At 47.4% G+C, this 23,772-nt stretch overlaps 1 protein-coding gene across 1 annotated transcript in view; it reads left to right on the top strand.

Moving 5' to 3' along the window:
• The window catches only part of sspo (SCO-spondin), a gene marked incomplete at its 5' end in the record, with an annotated part of 67,063 nt that overhangs the window by 9,068 nt on the left and 34,223 nt on the right, over positions 1 to 23,772 (top strand). The window contains 63 exons of the mRNA XM_084566560.1: positions 1,045 to 1,255; positions 1,493 to 1,587; positions 1,663 to 1,919; positions 2,118 to 2,252; positions 2,502 to 2,704; positions 2,804 to 2,931; positions 3,202 to 3,311; positions 3,414 to 3,563; positions 3,771 to 3,864; positions 3,956 to 4,165; positions 4,471 to 4,676; positions 4,835 to 4,949; positions 5,137 to 5,258; positions 5,385 to 5,540; positions 5,686 to 5,919; positions 6,161 to 6,283; positions 6,539 to 6,636; positions 6,813 to 7,044; positions 7,206 to 7,358; positions 7,445 to 7,858; positions 8,009 to 8,159; positions 8,565 to 8,724; positions 10,156 to 10,204; positions 11,011 to 11,118; positions 11,240 to 11,367; positions 11,595 to 11,715; positions 11,818 to 11,945; positions 12,027 to 12,168; positions 12,262 to 12,432; positions 12,560 to 12,737; positions 12,822 to 12,885; positions 13,161 to 13,182; positions 13,294 to 13,414; positions 13,721 to 13,934; positions 14,012 to 14,153; positions 14,248 to 14,424; positions 14,507 to 14,701; positions 14,800 to 14,865; positions 14,952 to 15,101; positions 15,361 to 15,519; positions 15,602 to 15,766; positions 15,855 to 16,046; positions 16,138 to 16,260; positions 16,400 to 16,529; positions 16,682 to 16,807; positions 18,149 to 18,240; positions 18,455 to 18,652; positions 18,740 to 18,910; positions 19,006 to 19,261; positions 19,363 to 19,409; positions 19,493 to 19,663; positions 19,747 to 19,881; positions 20,164 to 20,300; positions 20,381 to 20,475; positions 20,594 to 20,643; positions 20,853 to 21,023; positions 21,140 to 21,310; positions 21,399 to 21,478; positions 21,577 to 21,746; positions 21,826 to 21,872; positions 22,043 to 22,243; positions 22,777 to 22,947; positions 23,436 to 23,658. Coding sequence (XP_084422686.1) covers positions 1,045 to 1,255; positions 1,493 to 1,587; positions 1,663 to 1,919; positions 2,118 to 2,252; positions 2,502 to 2,704; positions 2,804 to 2,931; positions 3,202 to 3,311; positions 3,414 to 3,563; positions 3,771 to 3,864; positions 3,956 to 4,165; positions 4,471 to 4,676; positions 4,835 to 4,949; positions 5,137 to 5,258; positions 5,385 to 5,540; positions 5,686 to 5,919; positions 6,161 to 6,283; positions 6,539 to 6,636; positions 6,813 to 7,044; positions 7,206 to 7,358; positions 7,445 to 7,858; positions 8,009 to 8,159; positions 8,565 to 8,724; positions 10,156 to 10,204; positions 11,011 to 11,118; positions 11,240 to 11,367; positions 11,595 to 11,715; positions 11,818 to 11,945; positions 12,027 to 12,168; positions 12,262 to 12,432; positions 12,560 to 12,737; positions 12,822 to 12,885; positions 13,161 to 13,182; positions 13,294 to 13,414; positions 13,721 to 13,934; positions 14,012 to 14,153; positions 14,248 to 14,424; positions 14,507 to 14,701; positions 14,800 to 14,865; positions 14,952 to 15,101; positions 15,361 to 15,519; positions 15,602 to 15,766; positions 15,855 to 16,046; positions 16,138 to 16,260; positions 16,400 to 16,529; positions 16,682 to 16,807; positions 18,149 to 18,240; positions 18,455 to 18,652; positions 18,740 to 18,910; positions 19,006 to 19,261; positions 19,363 to 19,409; positions 19,493 to 19,663; positions 19,747 to 19,881; positions 20,164 to 20,300; positions 20,381 to 20,475; positions 20,594 to 20,643; positions 20,853 to 21,023; positions 21,140 to 21,310; positions 21,399 to 21,478; positions 21,577 to 21,746; positions 21,826 to 21,872; positions 22,043 to 22,243; positions 22,777 to 22,947; positions 23,436 to 23,658 — 9,414 coding nt within the window. The remainder of the gene's footprint in view (positions 1 to 1,044; positions 1,256 to 1,492; positions 1,588 to 1,662; positions 1,920 to 2,117; positions 2,253 to 2,501; positions 2,705 to 2,803; positions 2,932 to 3,201; positions 3,312 to 3,413; positions 3,564 to 3,770; positions 3,865 to 3,955; positions 4,166 to 4,470; positions 4,677 to 4,834; positions 4,950 to 5,136; positions 5,259 to 5,384; positions 5,541 to 5,685; positions 5,920 to 6,160; positions 6,284 to 6,538; positions 6,637 to 6,812; positions 7,045 to 7,205; positions 7,359 to 7,444; positions 7,859 to 8,008; positions 8,160 to 8,564; positions 8,725 to 10,155; positions 10,205 to 11,010; positions 11,119 to 11,239; positions 11,368 to 11,594; positions 11,716 to 11,817; positions 11,946 to 12,026; positions 12,169 to 12,261; positions 12,433 to 12,559; positions 12,738 to 12,821; positions 12,886 to 13,160; positions 13,183 to 13,293; positions 13,415 to 13,720; positions 13,935 to 14,011; positions 14,154 to 14,247; positions 14,425 to 14,506; positions 14,702 to 14,799; positions 14,866 to 14,951; positions 15,102 to 15,360; positions 15,520 to 15,601; positions 15,767 to 15,854; positions 16,047 to 16,137; positions 16,261 to 16,399; positions 16,530 to 16,681; positions 16,808 to 18,148; positions 18,241 to 18,454; positions 18,653 to 18,739; positions 18,911 to 19,005; positions 19,262 to 19,362; positions 19,410 to 19,492; positions 19,664 to 19,746; positions 19,882 to 20,163; positions 20,301 to 20,380; positions 20,476 to 20,593; positions 20,644 to 20,852; positions 21,024 to 21,139; positions 21,311 to 21,398; positions 21,479 to 21,576; positions 21,747 to 21,825; positions 21,873 to 22,042; positions 22,244 to 22,776; positions 22,948 to 23,435; positions 23,659 to 23,772) is intronic.

Genomic DNA, 23,772 nt, shown 5'->3' with positions numbered 1-23,772 from the left:
TAACTGCACATAATAAAACCTCGCTCTTTTACGACTATCTGCATGCGGCTTTTATCATGTGCCAGTTATGATAAAGATTTATTTCTTTCCTTACTGCCACCAGGACACAGCGTAGAGGCAGCTGTAATATAATATAGGTACATAGTGCTGATTGCGGTCCTGTGATATGAATGCATTTCACTTTGAGCGGGTCTTGATCCTGCACACTGATACACATAGCTAATGAAGCGGCTCAATCTGCAAAGCACCGACAAATGTGTCCCTGTTCGGCTTCAGCGACGCTGTGAAGAAGGTCAGGGGTCACCGTGACGGAGTGAGTCAGTGTGCACTACTACGTTTGCACAGGAGAGGAATTTATGCCACTAGGTGTAGAGTCTGCAGGCTGTCATCCCTGGTGGTGCAAGAGCTCTGATGAAATCACTCTATGTTCCTGCTCCCTCATACAGGATAGGTTGATTTCATTGTATTTCTTCACTACATAATCACAGTGATGATTACTCTACTGGTCCACATCCATTATTAATAGCTCAATAAGGTCCTAGCAGTGCTAGAACGCCACTGATTAATGTGTCTCGCTCAGGTTTGATTGCATGTGCGCGCGAAGATTTTTCTTCCTGCCTCCGGTATCTGTATGTTGACCTGAGTATTTGCGATGTGGAAACATAGCTAATTATTACACAGGTATAAGAGATCACACATAGCAACCTTGGCTGATGATTCCAGAGAAATGATTAACGTCAGACCTCAGCACATTTTCTTGTTGCACCATCTCGGTCGCTGAATAGAGTTTAAATTCCATAAACGTGTGAAGCCATCTTGAGCAAGGATTTAGATTTAGTGTTTCTAGAGGTCACTGGGCTTCTTGGCTCCACTTAAATACATTGCATTTGTGTTATTTCTGATATTTCTGTGCACGTCTGTGTTTGCCGAATCATTCTGTTTAATGGCACGGTTTAAATAAGTTTTAAAAGCCTCTCACGTCCGCCTGACACAATAAATGTCATACGAATCCTGAAGTGGCTCACTCTTCTCTTCCTCTCGCAGTGTGTGTGAACGGGGGCTGTTTAACTGCTCTCAGGAGCGCTGTGAGGAGGTGAACCAGTGTCCCGGGTCTCTGGTCTACTCTCCGCGCTCCTGCCTCCTCACTTGCTCCAGCCTGGACCCTCCCGGCCAACAGCAGGAGTCCGGCATCACACAGTCGAGCTGCAGAGAGCCACTGTCTGGCTGCGTCTGTCCTCAGGGAACCGTCTTACTAGTGGGTGAAATATACAATATTAGGAAGGTGGTCATAATGTTATGCCCAATTGGTGGAATTTGGATATGGATTGCCAAGAGGAACGACAGCACTGTGCATTGTATGAATGGCAGTTTCAGAGAAAGATATCACAAACTAAATCTAAATATTTGAGTGGCCCCATTTGTTCTGGTTCCTAATCATAACCCCATATGAGTTTTTACCTCTGTACTTTATGTTTTCTAATCTTTACTTCAGGATGATCGCTGTGTGCTGCCAGACGAGTGCCCGTGCCACCACAATGGTCGACTTTATTACAGCAACGACACCATCACTAAGGACTGCAACACGTGGTAATGTATGCAGTTCCCCCTATTGCATTCCCCTAACGTTTAATTATCTCAGCTCTGCTTCATTCTCTCCTGCAGCGTGTGCAAGGAGCGACGCTGGCACTGTGGCCAGTCCGTCTGTGCTGGCGTGTGCGTGGCAACCGGTGACCCGCACTACGTGACGTTCGACGGACGCTGCTACTCCTTCCTGGGCGACTGCCAGTACGTGCTAGCGAGGGAGAGCGGCGGTTTGTTCAGCGTCACGGCGGAGAACGTGCCGTGTGGGAGCACCGGGGTCACGTGCACAAAGTCGGTCACCCTCAGCTTGGCGAACACCGTCATACACCTGCTGAGAGGTAGGAAGGAGTGATGGTGTGGAGGCGATACATTAGAGAGGTTATTTTTGAGCAATTTAAAAATAGTTTTCAGTGTCTGTCTGCTCTTGAGGAGGTCGTTGCTTCAAAACTTCATGTACCATTTCCAAGGAAAAACTTGCAGTGTTAGGGTTTCTCTCTTCCTGTAAAGATGTAATCTGTGTTGTCTCTGACATTCAGGCAAAGCTGTGACAGTGAACGGGATGCCAGTTACACTGCCAAAGTCCTACAGCGGCAGCGGCCTGACTTTGGAAAGAGTTGGCCTGTTTGTCTCCCTCTCCTCCCGACTCGGGGTCACTTTGCTGTGGGATGGAGGTAGGACACATGCATCAACTCCTTATATATTCATTCGCATTTATTTATATTTTCACTCTCTTCATGCTCTCCGTAGGCTGCAGACTTTTAATATATCCGTAGACCAGTTGTCACGGGCCTCTACCACTGTGAACATTATAGAATTCATAAAAATATTGGTAGTTTTATGTATTCTATAATGTGCACAATGGTAGATACAGGTGAATGAACAAATCAACAGTTCTCAGTCCACATGTTTTTTTTTCCAAGGTATGCGTGTTTATGTGCGTTTGGCGGCCCACCTGCGGGGTCGGGTCGGGGGCCTGTGCGGCAACTTTGACGGGGACGCGGAGAACGACTTCACGACGCGGCAGGGAATCGTGGAGTCTACACCCGAGCTCTTCGGAAACTCCTGGAAGGTCAGCCCCTCCTGCCCCGACGTGGCAAACCAGGACCTCCGGGACCCGTGTGCCGTGAGTCCACACAAACTCACTCACCTAAGGAACGTTTCAGGTCCCTGTTTCTGAAAACAAACTCACATGCACAGTTCTCACATGTTTTTTTCTTTTTAGCTGAATGCCCACAGAGTGACGTGGGCCAGGAAAAGGTGTGCAGTTCTGACTCAGGACCTCTTCTCACTGTGCCACCCCGAGGTGCCCTTCCAGCAGTACTATGACTGGTGTGTCTTCGACGCTTGTGGGTGAGTGATGCCACTAATCTACACATGGTATTGCCACGTTATGTCCTAGTAAAATGTTTAACCTTGGTCCTTTATTGCCACCAGCTGGGAATATGCATTAATGCCCTTGAATCTGCAGAAATGTGCATTGCTCCATGTTTATGTCGACAACAACAGCAAAGCAACAAAACATTGCTCTTAACCATAAATAAAAATCACTACGAATGTGGTTAGGATACTCTGCTTATCACATTAGATACGGTTTTATTGTTTTATATTTGTGTGTTTCAGCTGCGATGCAGGTGGCGACTGCGAGTGTCTCTGCACGGCCATCGCCGCCTACGCCGAGGAGTGCAACCGTCGAGGGGTCTACATCCGCTGGAGGTCCCAGGAGCTCTGTCGTATGTCAAAGTGTCACGTCGCGGCCCCCTGCCAACGCTCGGTACATGTTCACCGCCATGCAGCTTCACTTCTGTTTCCCTTTGTTTACTCTTTCTCTGCAGCTCTGCAGTGTGAGAATGGGTTGGTGTACGATCCCTGCGGTCCGGCGTGCTCTCTTTCTTGTCCCAGCGTTCAGCAGAATCCCCACTCCCAGTGTGGAGCTCTCTCCTGTGTGGAGGGTTGCTTCTGCCCTGCTGGCACTGTCCAACACGGTAAGACCAACTCTGTGACGTTATACTTTGCTGGAACGTTTTAGCGGTCACATTACTGACTGAAAAAAAGAAATTGAAAGCTGCAATTGTGCTGAAATATGCTCAGAATCCCACTTTAACCTCTTTCCATTGCCATGATGCTCTAGGTGCAATCTTTATTTTAACTTGCAAAGATTTAAGCATCCCAGAATTGGCTCTGTTCAACAGGCGACAGCTGTGTAGCGTCCACCCAGTGTCCATGTGAGTGGGAGGGCTCCATGTTTCCACCTGGAACCACCGTCACCCAACACTGCCAGAACTGGTCGGTCACGCTAAAAGCTCATGAAGAATGTTCCGCTTCATTTTTTTTAAAATAGGAAAGAAAAAAATGTATTCCTTTGTTTTGTTTCCAGTTCCTGTGAGGACGGTTTGTGGCAGTGTGACGGCGTGGCTTGCCCGCCTCCCTCCCCTCCCTGTCTGGAGTCAGAGTTTGCCTGCGCCGGGGGCCGCTGCATCCCCTCTCACTGGGTGTGCGACAACGAGGACGACTGCGGTGACGGTTCGGATGAGGTCTGCCCGTCCACCTGCTCCCCAGACCAGTTCCGCTGCACCAGCGCGCCGAGGTAAACTCAGAGGAAGGCAGTGTTGGTTGGTCGCCGCTGGACAACTCCTAATTTATCACAGTTTACATGAAAATATTGACGGCATGAGTTTAGCATATAATAGTGACACATTAAATGGCCTTAGAGCTGCATCTATGTCAAATTTCTGAAGTGTTGAATGTCATGTGATCTATATATCTATAGATATGTTAATACATGGTAATTACATGATCTTACAGGGCTACTAGCTTATGTTTAAGTCAGGTGTCTTTGTCCTAGAGTTACATTTCTGACGTGAATTAAGTGAACTGACCCCAACCCTGCAGTGGTCCATGTTTGAACCTGGCTCTGCGTTGTGATGGCCACCCAGACTGTGCCGACCAATCGGACGAGGAGTTCTGCGGACCAGTGACCCCCGTGCCCCTGTGCCCGCCCGGGGAGTTTCAGTGCGCGAACGGGAAGTGTCTGCCGGCCAGCCGCGTGTGCGATGGACGGCTGGACTGTGGCTTTGCTGATGGGTCCGATGAGCAAGGTGCACTATCAAAGTATTAGCGTCGGTATCTAAAAATGTGCTCCGCTACCGTGTGTCTTATCAGCAGTTTCTTTTACTGGCTGGTGGTTTTATGCTTCCTCTTATTACTGCGTTGCACATGTGTGACTGTGGGATTTATTGCTCCTCTGTCGGCCCAGACTGTGGTGTGGTGTGTGACGAAGGGGAGTTCCTTTGTGCTGGAGGGCGCTGTATTCTCTTCCTCCACCGCTGTGACGGCCATGATGACTGTGGGGACCTCAGCGATGAGAGAGGGTGTGTGTGTGTTTACGATTCTCCTAAAAGCTCTGGTGCTGGGATCCACGCCCGGCCGTAGGGGCTTTATAAAGACGTTTTTTCAAGGATATGTTTTCATTTTGTCTTGCTTTCTAGAAGCATTCATCCGCACAAACTGGGACACTATTAGCTGTCGACATTGTCTAACTTTTTGGCTGATTTGTAGGTGTGTGTGCGCGCCAGGAGAGTTTCAGTGCCCAGGGGACCAGTGTGTCCCTGCTGACAGAGTGTGTGACGGACACAGAGACTGCCCCGCTGGAACAGATGAGGCCGTCTGTCCAAGTAAAGGTGCAAAAATAAATAAATAAATAATACAAAATCAGCTAAATACTTCTTTTCATTGAAGCTCCGTCCTGCAAAGTTTTGGTATTTAGCCACAGACGTGATGTGATGTTATTATTCTTCATGTGGCAGTGACCTGTGCTCCGGACCAGTTCGCCTGTAACGACGGCACATGTATCGCCGCAACAAAGCTGTGTGATGGCGTGACGGACTGTCCAGGCAGAGAGGATGAGAACAGAACCGACTGTGTCATAACACCATCGCTCCCACCTGTCACGCCCACTTCAGGTAATCATGGGTTTAAAGTTTATAGACAATTATTTCTGCAGCTCATAACCAATTAAACTCAACTTTTTGGCTCCATCTGATCTACAAGATAAATTTTCCTGAGCCGATGCCACTTGATTCCTCTCAAACGTCTTTGTTTCTGCAGCTTGCAGGTCCTATGAGTTCAGCTGTGCCACCGGCGGGCAGTGTGTGCCTCAGGCCTGGCGCTGTGACGGAGAGACGGACTGTCTGGACGGCAGCGATGAGCACCGGTGCGCAGCTCCGTGTGGCCCTGGCCAGGTGCCCTGCCTCAGCGGGGACCAGTGTGTGGATCACCAGCAGCTCTGTGACGGGACCCCGCACTGCAGGGACGCCTCGGATGAGAGTGTCGACAACTGTGGTATGTTAATGAAGATAGTCATGTCAAAAGAGTCTTGACCTTTCTACAATTTATTTTCCTCCTCATGGGCCAGACCCATAGTCGGGTAGATGTTTTTTCAGTGTGACTGTAAAGCACTTTCGAAATCAGCAAGACCATTTACCAAAATACAGGTTCCACTCACTCAGTCTACTCCAGAAGAAGACAGTTTTTGTCTAAACGACGCTTTAATAAACATTGCCAACACTCTTCTGTCTGCTAGGCTCCACTCGAATACCTCCCTGCCCAGGCAGCTTCCCGTGTGACAACCGCACCTGTGTGAACATGACACAAGTCTGCAACGGCATCCCGGACTGTCCACGGGGCGACGATGAGTTGGTGTGTGGTGAGTTCTCTGGTCGTGAAATAAGACGAAGACAGAGAGAGAGAGAGAGGTGAGAAAGGAGAAAGGGACGGAGCAGGGGACGAAAGAGAGGAAGACAGGAAATAAAAAAAATAATGGCAAACCAAAATGAAGGAAAATGAACTATGCTAAAGGTCAAATAAAAATAAATAAAGAGAGAGAGGGATAATTTAATGATGATGAATTCTCTTTTCTTTGTCATGTTTATCAATTTATGTGAACTCTTCTTCTGTGAAGATAAAACTGTCTCGCCGGCGCCCCCTGGCAGCAGGAACACCACTGTCACCTGCCCTGAATTCACCTGCATGGACGGAACCTGTGTCCCCTTTAACTCAGTAAGTCTTAGACCAACATCACCACAGTCCACTTCACGTGTTTAGGTTTTAGTACTTGGTAAGGAATAAGAATAAAAAAAATACAGGGCAGCTGCTGTTCTTTTGTTATTTTTATGCTTTTAAAACGTCTTGAAATCATAATCAATCCTCTTCTCTCACCTGGCTCTATTCCTCAGGTGTGTAACGGTGTTGCCGACTGTCCAGACTCCTCGCTAGCCCCGCTTGGAGGCCCCACGGACGAGCAGGGCTGCAGGACTTGGAGCTCCTGGGGCCCCTGGACCCCGTGCAGCGCCTCTTGCGGGACGGGCTCCACGACCCGGGAGAGATCCTGTCCTCCAGGGGACCCGCTGCGCCACTGTCGGGGCCAGGACGTCCAGAGGCAGCAGTGCTTCAACACCACCTGCCCTGGTACAGAGACGGACGTAGAGTATTAACATAAGATATGTTTGGCTTGAGAGTTGGTGAGAAAGAGGGTGCATTAAACCTGAAAGGTGTTGTCATTCAGCACATTTTAACCAGTGTGTCTCTTTTTCATTATACTAAAATGTGACTGCTCTCCTTCCCTGCAGTGGATGGACAGTGGTTGCCATGGGTGAGCTGGTCCAACTGTTCCAGTGGTTGTGGTGGAGTGCAGGTCAGACACAGGGGCTGCATCCCTCCTCGCTATGGGGGCAAAGACTGTTCCCAACTCCCTGGACCATCCAACCTCCCTATGGAGATCGGTAAGGTTTTTATTCAAGAAGCCGTTTGGATTTCATTATGTGGCGGGTTTCACACTTTCCTTCTTGTGTCTCCTGTCCCATTCAAGAACCCTGTCCTAATGATGGATGTGAAAACACCAGCTGTCCCACTGGCCTGGTGAGACACAGCTGTGCCCCCTGCCCAGTGTCCTGTGCCCACATCAGCAGCGGGACAACCTGCGACCCCTCAGCACCGTGCTTCTCAGGTCAGTCAGGACAATACAGCACAGGAGGAGTCAGTTTATCACCAGTATTTTTCTTAATAAATATGCCTCCCCCCCACTCCTCCTCTCCTTCAGGCTGCTGGTGTCCAGAGGGTCAGGTGATGAGCCATACACAGCGATGTGTGTTACCAGAGGAGTGTGCATGTGATGTGGCGGGTGTGCGCTACTGGCCGGGCCAACAGATAAAAGTGGAGTGTGAGATTTGTGTCTGCGAGAGAGGGCGTCCTCAGAGTTGTCAGCCCAACCCGGACTGCTCAGGTGAGTCAGAGTTTTTACACACACATTTGGTATCGTTTTATCGTTTTCACTTAAACGATGAAAAGACTGAGGTCAAGCTGTTTGGGCCTAGTGATGCCTCCAAGGTCCATGCTGATCTGGGCCTTTAAATCAATACTTGTCACACTGCAGTGCACTGTGGCTGGTCCTCGTGGTCTGAGTGGGGGGAGTGCTTGGGGCCCTGTGGTGTCCAGAGTGTCCAGTGGTCGTTCCGCAGCCCGAATAACCCGACCAAGCACGGAGACGGGAGAACGTGCAGAGGAATTTACAGGAAAGCTCGCAGGTGAGAAGCTTTCACCTCCTGGGGCCGTTAACTACTGACCTTCTCTAATGCTCAACCTCCACACTCATTGTAGAGCCCCTGCTTCTCTGTTAATGCCAAACATCTTGGCAAATGCTAACCCGGATGATTAGACCAGCTCTTTACCTTTCTATACCGGAACCATCACCTCGCATTGTTGATGTGTATATGTGATCTGCAAGGTTTTTGATGGCAGAAAAACCCACAAAAAGGTCAAGGATAAACCCTGTAGAGCCTAAATCATTTGGAAGCATGTTTTACTTAAGAGGAATTCTGAATGAGGCGACTGCAGCAGCTCTTAATTATATTATAGTCAAGTTAATTCTTATAAGCAGCTCATCCCATCAGTCCCTCATGCATTTCCTTTTCCTGTCTGTGTGTGTGCAGGTGTCAGACTGATCCCTGTGATGAGTGTGAGTATCACGGTCGTTCCCATGCAGTGGGAGACAGGTGGCGGTCAGAGCACTGTCAGCTATGCCACTGTCTTCCCAACCTCACGGTGCAGTGTTCCCCTTACTGTCCATATGCGGTCACCGGATGCCCTCAGGTAAGAAGGGAGGTGTGTGTGTGGGACATCATGTAGGTGCATGTCCCACAAGTTTTGCATGGGCATTTTACACAAAGCATGTTTCTGGAAATAATTTTGGGGAAAAAAAAAACATTTTCCGTCTTTCGTGATATGAAAGTGACATTAACTATATAACTGACCTCTATTACATCATTAGCCGTGTTAATTTTGACAAACTTTGCAGGTTTATAGTGCGACCCAGATGTTCTTCTGCTGCTTCTTTCCTTATAGCATTTAATGCAGATGAGTTTAGTTCAAAGAATGAACCCAGTCCCCCTAATATCTCCACTGAATTGCCACCTTGAAAAAAAATAAAAGAAATAATATTTTGCACTAGAAAATAAAAATAAAAACTGGTGCTGTGATTTTTTGTCTTTCCTGCAGCCGGAACCGGTTTCCTTGTTTCCTTACATTCCTTACATTTTACCTTTGATAAGATCTGGCATAGATGGCGCGTGACATTGAAAGTGTACTGTTGACAGAGCTGCTGTGTCTCCACCTTCCCACAATCCCGCCACCAGCTCAAAGCTTTAAAATCTGGTTTTCTGTTCTTAAAACATCTCCAAAAAGAATCTAAAAACTTGCTGGAATAAAATGCCAATACGCACTCTTGGACTTTATATTAGAAACTGAAACATTACCAGTAACTAAAGTCTTTAAAAATATTAAAACGATGTTTAAAACATCCAAGCTAGCTAGTGATATGACACTAGTGTCATTCTCCTCCGCACATCCACCACAGTAAGTGTTTTAAAGCATTCTTCATGATTCCTGTCTAATAAATGTTTTTCTGTACAGTTAAAATCTTCCCCCGTAAAATAAAAAAATCCTCAAAACTGACTTTGCCTCGTCTCCTGAACTGGTGGCCCTAGTTTAGTTTTCTATGTAACATCAGAAAATATTATTGACAGACCCGTAACGTCACTGAATAAAGGCCATCTGAACAAAAGATATGTTGGATGGGATCAGGTGCTGTGTCATTCCACAGTTTCTGCAGGTCGCTGAATGAGACTTGAAGCATTTGTCCATTTGTTGCTTTTATTTGTCATTAGAAAATGTCATACAGTTTGTCTTAGATCTCCTTCCATGAAATGTTTAGTTTCTGTTGTGGGGAAAAAGGTCATGCGTATTTTCCGTTGACTCAATTAACGCTGGTTTTAGGAGAGTGCATTGACCGTGTTCTTCTGTTCGAACGCCCACGTTCTGTGGAAATGTGATGTCAGTACTTTGTGCGTGCTCAATCATCAACATCTTATCCCGTGTCAACAGCCTGATTCACAGTCTCTCCATCACAATCCACGGCTTTGCTTCCCACTCATCTCTGACTTTTTTCCTCCTCGTAGCTATGTACCATGGCAACCTCTATCGCTCACGTGTGACTCAGCTCAGTTTTCTTTGTTTTGTGTGCAGGGTCTGAGTCTGGTGCCCGGAGAGGGCGACAGGTGTTGTTACTGTCAAGGTAAAATCCTTAAACTTTGGTTCTGCTATTTACTCTGAATAAATAGTTTCAGATTTAATGGAAAATGAAATGATTTGTCTTTCCCAGTTAGACACAGATAACTGCCCTACTTGGTTACCAGTTCTTTTCAGTGATCGTTAACGTCATAAAATATATTTTGCAATACGTGCTGGCTCAACTTTTTTGTACTGTTAATTAAATTGCATATATGTGGCCTTTTTTTCTGCAGTTGCTTGTAGCGAGGAAAGCCAGTGCGATGTCTGTCAATTGTAAAGTGTAAATTACACGGCAACTGCTCTACCATATTGCTCCAAACACTGAGGTCTTATTATAATAATGCAAATTTCTTGTAAATCAGTGTTTCTGTTATTAGCGGTGTGCATGTTGTTATTTTTTTCAAGGAGGCTGCTTCCTCGTTTCTTCTGCTTTTTTCTTTCTCGAGAATTATGGGGACTATGTTGGTAATTATGAATCTCAAAGGACAATGAGATTTATTTACTTATTTATTTGTTTATTTGGTGAGGACAGTGCAAATTAATGAACACTTGGTACAAATACATGACCACTACGTGCCAGATTTAGCTTTTAGCTTCTAGCTCATATTTACACAACGTAAATATGAAGGATTTAGCAACTCAACATTCCTCTGGAAAAACTCTACGGAAACCTGCAGTTCTTGCACAAACTTAAGCCAATAAAGCCTATAAGATCAGGCAGGTTTAAAATATAACGTCTTGTTCATTTATTGCACAGTTTGCTGTAATAATGTGTTCGCTCTGATGTTTATATTTCTATTCGACCACTAGGAGAAAATGACACCATACCTGTGACAATTAGCCCCGTCACCGTGACCTCCAAGCCACCAGAGGGCACTACTACCCCTCTAGTACCCACATATCCACTTCCTCCTGGAGGTTAGTGTATGTTTATGTGTGCAGTTTTACTTTTAAATGCATTTTCAACATATGTGTGTCTACCATTTGAGGTTCATCAGTTAATTTTCTTGGGATCGCACCTCCTCTGATTTCTGGTCAGATGAGTGTTGGTCTCCTCTGGGTGTCCAGTCTCTCCCAGCCTCCAGTTTCAGTGCCTCGTCACAGCAGGAAGGTCACCCCCCTGAGGCAGCACGGCTCCACGGCTGGGACCCCCACAGGGACCTCCAGGTATTTTTGGAGTTTTGGATTTAAACTTTTTACCCGTCAGTGCTGGTGACAGTCTGGTAGGCCTGGGGCATTTTCAGGTTGTCTGTTTGTCCTGTTTATCATGAATGTAATAGGATGGGAACACTTTGGGGGGAATTATCTCAAGAATGACCTTGTTTTGAACATAACTTAATGATTCATCCACTAATTAAGACAAACTCCCTTGATCCACCTAACCTTATCTTCAGGGCTGGAGCCCGGAGCCAGAGGAGTATAAGGATCTACCACAGCGGAGACCTGAGGGCGACACCGGCCACACACAGAGCCCCTACCTGCAGATAGACCTGCTGAAACCATACAACATCACTGGTAAACATTCATCCAGGAGAACAGATGGAAACGCTGGTGTAGTGCAGATTGTTTTATAAATGTAATGGATGGACTGTGCTCTGTCCCCCTACTCTTCTACAGGTGTGTTGACCCAGGGGGGCGGCGTGTTCGGGACGTTCGTGTCCAGCTTCTACCTCCAGTTCAGCCAGGATGGAAAGCAGTGGTACACGTACAAGGAGCTCGTCACTGATGCGCGGCCCAGACCCAAAGTACATTAACAAACCAAGTCGAAGCAACTTTCATGTATACTTTAAACACAATAAGGTGATTTGTCGTTGTTCTCTCTCCAGGTTTTTCTCGGGAACCACGATGATCGAGGGGTGACGGAGACCCGACTGGACAGGATAGTGTCGGCTCAGTTCATCCGTCTCTTGCCCCACGACTTCCAGAACGGCATCTACCTTCGACTAGAGATCATGGGATGTGGCGACGGTTGGTAGATCGATGAATGCCACTTTGTCAGCCTCGCATAAATTCGTGCATACGTTATTCCAAAATGTTCTCCGCTCTCTCTTTTCCCCTCAGGTGATCGCTGGTTAACGTCCCCGACTCCCCCGTCGCCCGTCTCCCCGGCAGGCGGCTGCAGAGAGAAAGAGTTCAGGTGTGAAAACGGTCGCTGTGTGCCAGCAGGTCCTCTGGGAGTCGTGTGCGATGGTGTCGATGACTGCGGGGACGGATCGGATGAGAAGCACTGCGGTGAGCTACTCAGCCTGACTCACTGACATTTGACACGGTTTCTGTTTAGTTATTTATTGTTTGTGCTTAACCTTTCTTCAATGAAACACTCCAAAAATGAACATAAAAGGTATTCTTAATTACGCAGGTACGCAGCCCTCCTCTACCACCACCAGTCCACGCAGCTGCCCTGCTGGTCAGTACTCCTGCCCCCCACCAGGGGGCTGCATTGAGGCAGGGAAGCGTTGTGATGGAGTTCCCCACTGTCCCAGAGGAGAGGACGAAAACGGGTGCCACCCCCATGTCAACACCACGCAGTCAGACAGGTGAAAAAAGAATAACTTAAATATTACAAGCTTTGTCTTCTCTGTTGTATTTATACCTATTTATTGTTGTGTGCCGATTTTTAGGCCACACACCCCAACTCCGGCTCCTCTGAGGACTCCATCTATGGCTGCTGTCACTCATCCCGCCCTAAAACCAACAGTAAGGAAGCATTTTAGAGAAACACCAGATGTTATTTTCAGATTTAGCGCAGTCAAAGATCGATATCTAAAATGGAAAGATGTGCTTTGGGATTATGCAAGTGTTCTCAAGCATGTGTTCATCATATCCCATTTCTGTTTTGGGTAATTTAAAGTTGTAATTTAGCCGCTTGCAGGATGGATCAGTCAAGATCCAGAGGTTGTGAGTTGTTATGTTAAATCATTAGAAAGTAATTATTCTTATCTGATCTCATGTGTTCACAGAGTGGAAGCCCAGGATATCGTGGTGAGTGGTAAATACTCTTAATCAACAGTTGTTCTTTTGTAGAGTTGTTACCTATGTGTTCATTTCTTCTGCATCTTGAATGTTACTACGCATCCCCGTCATATTTTGCAGGAATCTGCTCCTCCCCCCTCGGCCTGGAGGACGGGAGAATCCATTACGGTCAGCTGACCTCATCTTCACATCGGGAGAACAACCCTGCCGACGCTGGACGGCTGAACATCGTCCCGAACGTGTGAGTGTTCAGATTTTTGTATGATTGTCGCACCTGAACCATTACAGTGGCCTAAACATGTGACATACAGTAGTTTATGTGCGTAAAAAGACGAGGTGCAGAGATGAGACCAGACCATCACCATTTGCATCTCCACAAAACATTTCCTTTCCTCTGTATGTCTCCCTTAAAGGCTTATCTACTCTGCCGACTCTTTTTCTAGCCATTCTTAATCAATATATAATTCCCAGTTGCCAAAAGTTTGCAGAGGAGCTTATGGAAGATACACAAAAATAACCAAAATATAATATTCTCTCGTACCTACAGTCAGGTTATGGAGCCTGGTTGGAGTCCCTTGCCTACAGACCCCCAGCCATATTTTCAGGTGGACTTCCTGGAGCCCACATGGGTCTCAGGTGTGGTGTCACAGGGCAGTGAGAGGATGTGGGGCTACCTCACTAAGTACCGCTTGGCATTTGCCCTGCACAGCAGCCTCTTCACCGACTATACTGAGAACGGGAAGCCTGATGGTCCTCTTAAGGTATTTGCAGTATTTTTCTCCTTAAGTCCTCGGGTTTGTCTACCCAAATTCAACACATATATTTGGTTGTTGTGTAGGTGTTTGAGGTGCGGATGGTCGGCAGGACCCCTGTGACCCGCTGGCTAGATCGTCTGGTCAGAGCTCGCTACATGCGCATCATCCCCGTAGAGTTCAGACACACCTTTTACCTGCGTGTGGAGATCCTCGGCTGCAGAGGAGGTGAGAAGGTCTTTGCCTCACAGAACCAGCGACGGTTTGCACAGCCTGCTTCACATCAGTGCACAAGAAGTAACTGTCTGCTCTGGTTGTGTAGACGAGCTGGTGACTCCCAGCGGTGTGACCACGTCTCCCTCTGGGGGTGGGAAGGTGACTGTGCAGCGCTGCAAGCCGGGCCAGTTCTTCTGCCAGGACAGTGAGGAGTGCATCCCTGTATCTGTTCTTTGCGACGGGCGACCAGACTGCAAGGACCACTCGGATGAGATCAACTGTGGTAAAAAAATAAACACAGTCTTTTTATTTAATTTTTTTATGTTTGTCTTCTGTTTACGTGTCTTCATCCTCTTCCTCATCAGGTACAGCACCAACCAGAGGCTATCCAGGGCTGCAGAACCAGACCAGCTCCACAGGGAGACCAGGTTTCCATGCTAACGCAACAACTGGGGCCCCAGGCCTTCATACCACAAGGTCCCAAGGTGGCGGTCCCGGCGTGGCAACACCTGGGGTCACGGGACCGACAACTCTCCGTAAGTTCACAACCCTAAATGCTGGTAAACGCTGTCTCAGTTGCTCTTGTTGTATCTTCTCTACAACAAGTAGATTTTAGATTTGACTAATTATTCACCCATCCACCCAGGGGTCACAACAGGTCACCCTGGACTGCATCTCACCACATCACTCAACTCTGGTAGACCTGGTCTTCAAACCACAAAAGGTGATACACTGGTCTCCAGTTATAGATAGAACATAGACCTTTTTACACAACAGAGAACGTAACGTCTTCACTCCACTGATTTACAGCCCCGTCGGTCACTACCCATGACGACGGCCTACCCAGAGTGCTTTGCGTGGAGGGCCAGTTTGCATGCTGGTCATTTGGCTGCGTGGACTCGGCGCAAGTGTGCGACGGGAGACGGGATTGTTTGGATGGGTCAGATGAACAGCGTTGTGGTAGGCATCAGGAACTTGTCAGAAACAATATAATTACTTCAATTTTGCAAAGACCATATGTTTAGAATAGTTAGATAGTTAGATAGTTTAAAGTAAAATACAAAATTATTAAAAGAGGGTGGGATGAAAAGGGATGAAAAGGATCAAAGGGGAAGGATGATGAAGTTTTGAGGGGAAATAGTGTGGCATGGGGCGTGGTCTAGTTCCCGAACTTAAGTTCTAATAATTTGTCATTTGTTTTATTACCGTGTCCCATCAGGCACCACAGCCAGGCCTGCGGTGACTCCGCTGCGCCCCCTAGTACCCAGCCCCTGCTCTCCCAAGCAATTCTCCTGCGCCAGCGGGGAGTGTGTACACTTGGACCGCAGGTGTGACCTGCAGAGGGACTGTGTGGATGGGTCGGATGAAAAGGACTGTGGTGGGTTATACGTGCACCTTAAAAGTGGTAGACGGCTCAAAACTGTATCTTTTTACATACTTTCACCTGTCCTCTCGTCTAGTGGACTGCATCATGTCCCCGTGGACGACGTGGAGCGCCTGCAGTGTGTCGTGTGGTCTCGGCTCCTTGTTCCGGCAGAGGGATATATTGAGGGAGGCTCTACCTGGAGGGTCCTGTGGCGGAGCTCAGTTTGATAGTCGAGGCTGCTTTCCTCAAGCATGTCCAGGTTTGTGCTCCTTAGTCTCTCTTCTCTCTTTAAGTCCACAGTATTTGATCTAAACACGAACCACACTTGTTCCTCTCTCATCCTGTAGTTAATGGTCACTGGTCAGAGTGGACAGAGTGGTCGGAGTGTGACGCTCAGTGTGGAGGAGGGGTCAGGCAGAGGAACCGAACCTGCTCCGCTCCTCCTCCTAAGAACGGTGGATGGGACTGTGAGGGCATGACCCGGCAGAGCCAGAGCTGCAACAACCAGCCCTGCACCAAAGACACCGGCACACAGACAGGTGACCATGGTCGTCAAATGCTCTGATCTGTTTGATTATATATTCGTTATTCGTTCATTCTGAATGATAAACTGACTGACCGGTTGTTCAGGTTGTGTCAACGGGATGGTGCTGGTGACGGAGGAGGACTGCCAGGCCGGGAGAGTCGACCCCTGCCCTCCTACCTGCTCACATCTCAGCTTCACCAACAACTGTACTGCAGCATGTGCACAAGGTAGGACACACAGTGTGTTTGAATTTTAATATCAGTGCCACTGAACACACTAGACCATTGCCTAGAATTAAAGTTGTTCACATAGGCTCTTTAAACGGCAGGAGAAACTGATGAAGGCATTAACTATGTCTTTCTCCAGGTTGTCGGTGTCCCCACGGGCTGTACCTTCAGGACGGACGGTGTGTGAACGCCAGCCAGTGTGTCTGTCACTGGGAAGGCAAAGCTCTGCAGCCAGGACAGGTGATCAGCAGGGACCAGTGTACCACATGGTGAGATTGGTGATTTTATGTCATAAACTGTGTTGATGCACAATCATTATGATTCTTTCGAGCATTTTCTTTCCTTACACCGTATATAAAAGATTTGATTTGTACGTAAGTGGAACAAATCTGGTTGCGCTGCTTGTTTTTTTCACCACCAGTTTATGCAGAGATGGCCAAGTCACCTGTAACACATCCAGCTGTGTGGCGGCCTGTCAGTGGTCAGCCTGGTCATCGTGGTCACCATGTGATGTAACCTGTGGTCTGGGGCTGCAGCAGCGCTTCAGGTGAGCTTGTTTGATTCAGTTTATTTCTAAAGCACACTTTAGAAACGATTATCAAAGACCCTTTAAGCATCTTTGTTTCACTCTTTACTACACCAGAAGTTTGATTAGAGCGTATTTAATTAATAATTCTTCAGTGTTTTGTAGACTCTTATCCATTGCTGCTGTATCATTTACTGTTTGCACCAACAGAGCAGCTTTCTAACAGACACTGCTAATTATATCTCAGTTAGGAACAGACATTTTTTATTGACCTATTATCTTTATTTTCTGGCATATATGTTTGGACATTGATTTTAATCGTAGCTGTTGGGTGCCAAAACATCCTGAAGTTACAGTTATATAATGAATATGAGCTTAAAGGTCAAACACTCCGCTTTAATTTAAGAGTGTTTTCATCCAAACGGGAGGAAAGATGCAGGGGTATGCATAACTGAAATAGACCTAACTGTATACGATACTGTACTATACTATAAAATGTTGGATATTTATATTAAATGCCTCATTTTCATGCTGATGTGACGTCAGCTCTGCATTAAATTCCTCATAGAGTACTGTTCTGCAGACATAGCAAGCTGACAAAGAGTCTACCTGAGATTATATCGTGTGCATTCAGCCCCTTTAAATTGGATTTAAAAATGTGTTTATATATTCCTTTAAGACTAAGTGTGGTATTAATGCATTTTACATGATGTTGTTTTCAGGTTTTTAACAAAGCTTCTTTTTTAGGAGGTGGTTTTCACACAGTGCTTAGGTTTTAAAGAGTGTCTTACTGTATGTCTTAATGGGTTAATGTAGTCCAGCATACAAATAACTGACAACAAATGAGCATAATACTTAATAAACAGAGACGTCCTTCTGTAAACTTTGTTGCCGCTATCCACTTTCATACACAAGGTCTGATTCATGGTCTAAATCATGAATAATAATAATGATAATAATTATGTTCCTGCTGTTTAACCCATCAACTCATTCACACAGTAGTAGTGTACAGTCAGGCCAGTGGGCTGCAACCTCTAAGCAGACTGGGGAGCCATTTGGGAGTTAGGTGCTTGCTCAAGGCATAGCAGCCATGGACATGAACCTGGGCCCCTTCGGTCCCAAGCTAACCACTACTCCACAACTCCACAAAAAGTTGCCCCCAAATAAAAAGTAACTTAGGAATAAAGAGCTAGTAAAACTCGTTTTCAGACAGAGGCTGTCCTGAGGGCTACATAACAGAATGGATGAGATGAATAAGATTTCTTTTTTAAAAACGAATCATAACCAGAATAAAGAAATAAAGAGATTTAATAGATTTGAATGTGACAGAGGTGAACTCATCCCCTCACTCTCTCGCCTCAGGTCTCCGGTGATTCCAGCGGGAGCAGCCAGAGTCCAGCCCTGTCCAGGGGACTCCTCTGAGGCCCGTCGCTGCTCCGGCTCGTGCCTCCCTGGTATAGAAACTCACATCTCAGACACACTGAGTCAGTCACACCGGTGTTGTCACATGTTTGTCTGCAATGAAAGTTTTACAAAGCATTTTCTGGTAACATGTCGGCTTTTTATAGTCCACAATGTTGAATGTCTTACATACAGCATAATAAAGCCAGTTTCTAAACACACCTTAATGGTAACACAATGACTCAGTGTCCTCCTCTCGTTGTGCAGTCTCACCAGATGGTGTTTGGAGTAAATGGACCAGCTGGTCCGAGTGCAGCAAGACGTGTTTCAACCATGTAGATGATGTGGGAATTAGACGACGATTCCGTAGCTGCAACCAAACGCTCGCGACATTCAACCGCACTCAGGCTCTCTGCGATGGAGACAGCGAGGAGCAAGAGCCTTGCAACACAGTGCAGTGTCCAGGTAGGACAAATGTAGACGCACATTCAGAAAAACAAGACTTTCCATAAATCATACAAAAAAAACAAGACATAAACTATATACCTACAGTGCATGGTGGTTGGTCAGCCTGGTCACTGTGGTCTCAGTGTTCTTCAAATTGCGACTCTGGTGTCCAGACAAGAGAGAGATTCTGTAGTTCCCCTGCACCGAAGCACGGAGGTAACAGCTGTGCTGGGCCTCACATACAGACAGGGGACTGCAACTCTCACCCCTGTTCAGGTACTGCATGTTTACTACTCATAGAGGGTCTTTTTGCATCAATCGCGTTATGTTTGCAGTCCCCACGTCCGTTACTCCAACTCCTCTCCTCTCAGGTGTGTGTCCGGAGGGCATGACGTACATGACAGTGGCCGAGTGTGAGTCTCAGGGCGGTGCGTGTCCGCGGGTGTGTCTGGACATGACGCCCGCGGAGGTCCAGTGTGCCACCGCCTGCTACGACGGCTGCTACTGCGCCCTGGGCTTCTACCTCCTGAACAGCAGCTGCGTGCCCCTGGCGCAGTGCCCATGCTACCACCAGGGGGAGATGTACTCAGCCGGCGCCTCCCTGCCTGTAGACGACTGTAATAACTGGTACCTTGCTTTACTAGTGAATCAAATTAAAAATCATCCAAAAAATACAGCTGCTGTTGGAATTTAATATCCCCTGCCCTTGTATCGTGTGTCTCAAACAGTACCTGCACTAATGGAGTAATGGAGTGTGGGTCAGCTCCTTGTCCCGGTGAGTGCTTCACTGTGAGGTTTGTTTATTTGTGTCTGGCGCAGTTCGTCTTCATCCTGTGGTTACGTCCGTGTGTTTTCTAGTGGACTGCGGCTGGAGCAGCTGGACACAGTGGAGCGCATGCAGCCGAACATGTGACGTAGGTGTGAGGAGGAGGTATCGCTCGGGAACCGACCCTCCTCCGGCCTTCGGCGGTCGCCCCTGCAAAGGAGACAGAGTCGGGATCGACACATGCAGCATTGAACCCTGCTTTGGTGAGACGTACCTGTGGTTGTACATAGACACCATGGTTTAAAATGTAATTAAGTAAATAAATCCAACTGTGATGCTTCTGAAGGTCTAAAAGAACCGTGGAGCTCGTGGTCGGCATGTTCGGTGACATGTGGAGGAGGCTACAGGACGCGGACCCGTGGCCCCATCAGAGTTCACGGCACCGCGCAGCAGTTCAGCGCCTGTAACCTACAACCCTGTGGTACGACTGGAACTACACACTAGTCTGACACTGTTAGATTTAGTGTCTCAGCTTTCTAAAAGAGGACATTCCAAGAACATAACATCATGTACTTAATAGCCCTCACATATTTATGGCATAAAACTGTGTCTTTATAATGTTTTTGTAATAATCTGAACTGAATACAAACTGTAGCCAGTAATGCATATCTTTAATTAATCAAACCATTCAAATGTGTGTTTTAGATTATGCAAAGAGAGTTTTAACTGGTTTCTATCTGTGCTGTATCTATCGCTGTGTCAGGTGAAAGCAGGGTATGTCCTCCAGGCCAGAAGTGGAAGCAGTGTCTGACAGGAGCAGTGTCATGTGCAGAACTCACGATGGACCTCAGCAGGAACTGTACACCAGGCTGCCAGTGTCCACGGGGGACTGTCCAGCAGGTGGATGCATATGTACACACACACAAACACACATACGGAGTAGTTATGGCCTCATATCTCACGGTCCTGTGCATTCTCAGGACGGTGTGTGTGTGCGGGAGTCTGACTGTCGCTGTGATGTTGATGGAAAGCAGCACAAACCAGGAGACATTGTCCCGTCAGACTGCAACAACTGGTGAGTAAAGGTGTCTTGAGTTGCTGTGTGAGCTGTAACTAAGTGCTAATTTGTTGCGTCTGTCCTTCTAAGTACCAAGTAGACGTATAACTGATACAGCTTGTGTGTAATATTTCAGTACATGTGAAGGAGGACGACTGGTAAACTGCTCACGATTCAGCTGTAATGGTAGGTAGCACCACATTTTATTTATATGTCAAACAGCTACAGGTGTTTTCTGCTGTGCTTTGCCTTTTACTCATTAGTATAACATTAAAGTTGACCAGTTTTGTATTAGCAATAATGTTGTAAAGAATAAACAACGACATGCAGTATTACCCACTGTCCTTTCACCTCATTGTCCCACACTGAATCACATACTCTCGCGCTCTCTGCAGTTGACGGCCAGTGGTCCCTGTGGACTCCCTGGGGTCAGTGCTCGCTCTCGTGTGGAGCGGGTCTCCAGTCTCGGTACCGGTTCTGTTCCAGCCCCAAACGCTCTGGCAGTGGGCTCCCGTGTCTAGGCCCCCACAGAGAGGACCAAGTCTGCATCATTGCCCCATGTGACCGTGAGTTTAATATTTTTGCCCGTTTGCATTGAAACTGAAACTCTGACGATCACTGTGCATGAAGTTTGCATAAAGTTTAATTACATTTACCAGAATAATTTGTTGGCTCTTCCCAGGTGACGGCGGTTGGGGTCACTGGAGTAACTGGACGGACTGTACCAAGTCTTGCGGTGGAGGGGTGCGAAGCCGGAGGAGAGACTGTGACAGTCCCAGCCCGGAGGGGGAAGGGAACTACTGCGAGGGGCTGGGGACTGAGGTCATAGCCTGTAACACCGACCACTGTCCAGGTACTTTTATTCGTTGAGGCTGCAGATTTAGCTGCCTGTGTTCAGTTTAGATTCAGTGTCAGTGACATGACACCGTGTTCTTTTCCAGTGGCGCCGTGTTCCCAGGTCCCGGGCACAGTGTTCAGTAGCTGTGGGCCCTCCTGCCCTCGCTCCTGTGATGACCTGGCTGTGAGTATCGCCCAGCGTGACTCCTGTTTTCACTCAACACCACTAGAGTAACATCAAGTCATACTTTACTAACCTTTTGTTCTTTTTCTGTCTTGCAGCACTGTGAGTGGCGCTGTGAGCCAGGGTGCTATTGCACAGAGGGGAAGGTCCTGTCTGCTAATGGGACGGTCTGTGTAGAGAGAGAGGACTGTCCCTGCTTGGACCTCAACACTGGAAACAGGCTGGAACCAGGAGAGACCACTGAAGCCCCTGATGGATGCAACAACTGGTCAGAACAATACACTACAGGCACATGGAATACATGGATGTGTAGAGTCAATGAGAATCATTCTGTTCTTGTGTTTTAGCACCTGCGAGGCCGGGACATTGAACTGCACTAGAGAGCAATGCCCAGGTGAGTTAAGAAAGCTATATAAGAATTGTGTGATCTATAACACAGAATAAGGTGATACATTTTATTTTAGGTTTCATGAACACACCAGGTCAGACAACATGAGGGTCAATAAGAGATATTTATTAATCGAATTCAGTTATTATAAATTATGTGTGTCTGTGTTTATCTAGTGTCAGGTGGCTGGTGCGAGTGGTCAGAGTGGACTCCCTGCTCCAGGACCTGCGGGGCAGAGTCAGTGTCCCGCTACCGGAGCTGTGGCTGTCCTGAGCCCAAGGCTGGAGGGGAGCCCTGTCCCGGAGAACAGGAAACACACAATGGGATCGGAGTTCAAATCCAGAGACAGCCCTGCCCCGTCATCACTTTCTGTCCAGGTGAGATAATACCTCTGATTTAGGACTACTGGGGCCAGTCCACGTGTGAAAATGATCTCTCATGCTCCCTGAACCACTCTTCCTGACTTCATTCTTTGGACACATAATGTTGCTGAACCTAGACCTGAGCAACTGCAGCAACCCCAGATCATAGCACTGCCCCCTCAGGCTTGTACAGTAGACACCAGGCATGATGGGTGCATCACTTCATCTGCCTCTCTTCTTACCCTGATGCCCCCATCACTCTGGAACAGGGTAAATCTGGACTCATCAGACCACATGACCTTCTTCTATTGTTCCAGAGTCCAATCTTTATGCTCCCTAGCAAACTGAAGCCTTTTTTTATCCAGTTAGCCTCACTGATTAGTGGTTTTCTTAAGGCTACCTATTGTTTCACCCTTTGTTCTTTGGTATTGTATTCTATGTCCATGGACAGATATATCATCTTCTTGTTTTCCTTTTCACTTGCTGATTCTCTCTCAGTTACATATATCTTTTTTTTTATTTCTCTCTTTCTTTTCCTTACCCTCCAGTCCACGGTTCGTGGAGCCCCTGGTCACCGTGGTCGGAGTGCGACGGCTGCGCGGGCTCCACAACTCGCACCAGGGAGTGCAACAGTCCTCCCGCCAGATTCGGTGGCCTGCCCTGTCTGGGAGAGAGCAGGCAGAGAAGGGGTTGCCATGACAATGTCACCGTCTGCTCAGGTCGGCGTAATAAACGATTGTATATTTACTGTGGGTGTGTGTCCCTCTCAGCATAGGAGGAACAAATCAGTACGGCGTTCACTAAGAAGCCTGTTGAAACGTAATGTCTGCCGGAAAAGGGAAGATTAATGTTGTCTCTGGTTAGGTTTGAACTCCCCCTGCCCTCCCATTTGTCTGAACATGTCCAGTCCCCACTGAATGGTGGCAGGGATTACTGGTAAATGCAAAAGCCAGACAAATACTGTCCGTAGATCATCCCACTACAGGACTGAATTTAAATTATTCATAAACAGTCAAGGAGCTTTTTTTGTTCTTTTACGTTGTGATCAATCTCAAGATACTGACAATGATTTCTTTTCCCCTCCTGGCTTTCCTCGTTCCAGATTTCCTTTTATAACGTCTCAAACACACACATCATAACACCCATTGTTCCGTTCTGTGTGCTGATTCTCATGAAACGTTCCTCCTCCTGTCTTCTTCTTCTGAAGACTGCGGTGGCGGCCAAGAAGAATGGCCCTGTGGGAAGCCCTGCCCTCGCTCTTGTTCAGATCTCCATGGCGACACAGAGTGCTTGGACTCCCCCGGGTGCAGCCGGACCTGCGGTTGTCCCGGCGACATGGTGCTGCAGGATGGGGCGTGCGTGGCCAGGGAGGAGTGTCGCTGCAAATACCACAACGGCTCCGCTACGGGTTTGATGCGCTTTCTGTTTATGTGAAAAAACAGTTAATTTGAAGTTATGGACAAACTGTGACGTGCAATCAATAGAGTTATGTCTTTCTGTTGTAGAAGTGGCATTTGGTGAGTTAAGGGTTTGCTTTGTGTTAT

Source organism: Chelon labrosus (assembly GCF_963514085.1).
Source record: "Chelon labrosus genome assembly, chromosome: 18".
NCBI lineage: Eukaryota > Metazoa > Chordata > Actinopteri > Mugiliformes > Mugilidae > Chelon > Chelon labrosus.
The sequence above is the reverse complement of the archived record's forward strand: the minus strand, read 5'-3'. Positions and strand labels throughout refer to the sequence as shown.